The sequence below is a fragment of the Aspergillus eucalypticola genome (assembly GCF_003184535.1).
Source record: "Aspergillus eucalypticola CBS 122712 chromosome Unknown BO83scaffold_100, whole genome shotgun sequence".
NCBI classification, from domain to species: Eukaryota; Fungi; Ascomycota; class Eurotiomycetes; order Eurotiales; family Aspergillaceae; genus Aspergillus; species Aspergillus eucalypticola.
Genome location: NW_020290374.1, coordinates 2,501 through 5,000, shown reverse-complemented (window position 1 = coordinate 5,000; position 2,500 = coordinate 2,501). Strand labels below are relative to the sequence as shown.

Here is a 2,500-nt window from a genome sequence, read left to right as displayed (position 1 = left end):
GTGCCCTGGAACGGGCCGTCAGAGAGGGTGAGAATCCCGTCTTGGGCGGGGTGTCCGTGCCCGTGTAAAGCTCCTTCGACGAGTCGAGTTGTTTGGGAATGCAGCTCTAAATGGGTGGTAAATTTCATCTAAAGCTAAATACTGGCCGGAGACCGATAGCGCACAAGTAGAGTGATCGAAAGATGAAAAGCACTTTGAAAAGAGAGTTAAACAGCACGTGAAATTGTTGAAAGGGAAGCGCTTGCGACCAGACTCGCCCGCGGGGTTCAGCCGGCATTCGTGCCGGTGTACTTCCCGTGGGCGGGCCAGCGTCGGTTTGGGCGGCCGGTCAAAGGCCCCTGGAATGTAGTACCCTCCGGGGTACCTTATAGCCAGGGGTGCAATGCGGCCAGCCTGGACCGAGGAACGCGCTTCGGCACGGACGCTGGCATAATGGTCGTAAACGACCCGTCTTGAAACACGGACCAAGGAGTCTAACATCTACGCGAGTGTTCGGGTGTCAAACCCGTGCGCGCAGTGAAAGCGAACGGAGGTGGGAGCCCCCTCGTGGGGCGCACCATCGACCGATCCTGATGTCTTCGGATGGATTTGAGTAAGAGCGTAAATGTGGGGACCCGAAAGATGGTGAACTATGCCTGAATAGGGCGAAGCCAGAGGAAACTCTGGTGGAGGCTCGCAGCGGTTCTGACGTGCAAATCGATCGTCAAATTTGGGTATAGGGGCGAAAGACTAATCGAACCATCTAGTAGCTGGTTCCTGCCGAAGTTTCCCTCAGGATAGCAGTAACGCAAAATCAGTTTTATGAGGTAAAGCGAATGATTAGAGGCATTGGGGTTGAAACAACCTTAACCTATTCTCAAACTTTAAATATGTAAGAAGCCCTTGTTGCTTAGTTGAACGTGGGCATTAGAATGGAGCGTTACTAGTGGGCCATTTTTGGTAAGCAGAACTGGCGATGCGGGATGAACCGAACGCGAGGTTAAGGTGCCGGAATGCACGCTCATCAGACACCACAAAAGGTGTTAGTTCATCTAGACAGCCCGACGGTGGCCATGGAAGTCGGAATCCGCTAAGGAGTGTGTAACAACTCACGGGCCGAATGAACTAGCCCTGAAAATGGATGGCGCTCAAGCGTGCTACCCATACCTCGCCGTCGGGGTAGAAACGATGCCCCGACGAGTAGGCAGGCGTGGGGGTCCGTGACGAAGCCTTGGGAGTGATCCCGGGTCGAACGGCCCCTAGTGCAGATCTTGGTGGTAGTAGCAAATACTCAAATGAGAACTTTGAGGACTGAAGTGGGGAAAGGTTCCATGTGAACAGCAGTTGGACATGGGTTAGTCGATCCTAAGGCATAGGGAAGTTCCGTTTGAAAGGCGCCCTCGTGCGCCGTGTGCCGAAAGGGAAGCCGGTTAATATTCCGGCACCTGGATGTGGATTCTCCACGGCAACGTAACTGAACGCGGAGACATCGGCGGGGGTCCTGGGAAGAGTTCTCTTTTCTTCTTGACGGCCTATCACCCTGAAATCGGTTTGTCCGGAGCTAGGGTTCCACGGCCGGCAGAGCCCTGCACCTTTGCAGGGTCCGGTGCGCCCCCGACGATCCTTGAAAATCCGCGGGAAGGAATAGTTTTCACGCCAGGTCGTACTCATAACCGCAGCAGGTCTCCAAGGTGAACAGCCTCTAGTTGATAGAACAATGTAGATAAGGGAAGTCGGCAAAATGGATCCGTAACTTCGGGATAAGGATTGGCTCTAAGGGTCGGGCTCGCTGGGCCTTGGGGGAAACCCCTCGGAGCAGGGGGCACTAGCCGGGCAACCGGCCGGCGCCCCCCAGCACCGGGTGGGGACGCCCTTGGCAGGCTTCGGCCGTCCGGCGGCGCTTAACGACCAACTTAGAACTGGTACGGACTCTGGGTTCTTGAAAATTGCCAAAGCCCGGCTAGTGCCCCCTGCTCCGAGGGGTTTCCCCCAAGGCCAGCGAGCCCGACCCTTAGAGCCAATCCTTATCCCGAAGTTACGGATCCATTTTGCCGACTTCCCTTATCTACATTGTTCTATCAACTAGAGGCTGTTCACCTTGGAGACCTGCTGCGGTTATGAGTACGACCTGGCGTGAAAACTATTCCTTCCCGCGGATTTTCAAGGATCGTCGGGGCGCACCGGACCCTGCAAAGGTGCAGGGCTCTGCCGGCCGTGGAACCCTAGCTCCGGACAAACCGATTTCAGGGTGATAGGCCGTCAAGAAGAAAAGAGAACTCTTCCCAGGACCCCCGCCGATGTCTCCGCGTTCAGTTACGTTGCCGTGGAGAATCCACATCCAGGTGCCGGAATATTAACCGGCTTCCCTTTCGGCACACGGCGCACGAGGGCGCCTTTCAAACGGAACTTCCCTATGCCTTAGGATCGACTAACCCATGTCCAACTGCTGTTCACATGGAACCTTTCCCCACTTCAGTCCTCAAAGTTCTCATTTGAGTATTTGCTACTACCACCAAGATCT

At 55.2% G+C, this 2,500-nt stretch overlaps 5 protein-coding genes across 5 annotated transcripts in view; 2 read left to right on the top strand and 3 right to left on the bottom strand.

Annotated features, from left to right (window-relative positions):
* Positions 1-294: 294 nt before the first annotated feature.
* Positions 295-717, bottom strand: BO83DRAFT_276581 (uncharacterized protein; the record flags this gene model as incomplete). Its single annotated transcript, XM_025527076.1, has 2 exons — positions 295-424; positions 485-717. Coding segments are annotated over 2 exons (363 nt in total), but the record flags the coding sequence as incomplete, so codon positions are not given.
* A 387-nt stretch (positions 718-1,104) lies between these two features.
* Positions 1,105-1,341, bottom strand: BO83DRAFT_327765 (uncharacterized protein; the record flags this gene model as incomplete). The annotated part of the gene is made up of 1 exon (XM_025528115.1): positions 1,105-1,341. A coding segment is annotated over one exon (237 nt), but the record flags the coding sequence as incomplete, so codon positions are not given.
* A 3-nt stretch (positions 1,342-1,344) lies between these two features.
* On the bottom strand, positions 1,345-1,650 carry BO83DRAFT_327764 (uncharacterized protein; the record flags this gene model as incomplete). Its single annotated transcript, XM_025528114.1, has 2 exons — positions 1,345-1,511; positions 1,572-1,650. The coding sequence occupies 2 exons, from the start codon at positions 1,648-1,650 to the stop codon at positions 1,345-1,347; spliced, it is 246 nt and encodes an 81-aa protein (XP_025381697.1).
* Positions 1,651-2,096: 446 nt separating this feature from the next.
* BO83DRAFT_327785 (uncharacterized protein) lies at positions 2,097-2,401 on the top strand (the record flags this gene model as incomplete). The annotated part of the gene is made up of 2 exons (XM_025528119.1): positions 2,097-2,193; positions 2,235-2,401. The coding sequence occupies 2 exons, from the start codon at positions 2,097-2,099 to the stop codon at positions 2,399-2,401; spliced, it is 264 nt and encodes an 87-aa protein (XP_025381696.1).
* A 3-nt stretch (positions 2,402-2,404) lies between these two features.
* The window catches only part of BO83DRAFT_327783 (uncharacterized protein), a gene marked incomplete at both ends in the record, with an annotated part of 237 nt that continues 141 nt past the window's right edge, over positions 2,405-2,500 (top strand). The window contains one exon of the mRNA XM_025528118.1: positions 2,405-2,500. This exon is cut by the window's right edge and continues 141 nt beyond it. Coding sequence (XP_025381695.1) covers positions 2,405-2,500 — 96 coding nt within the window.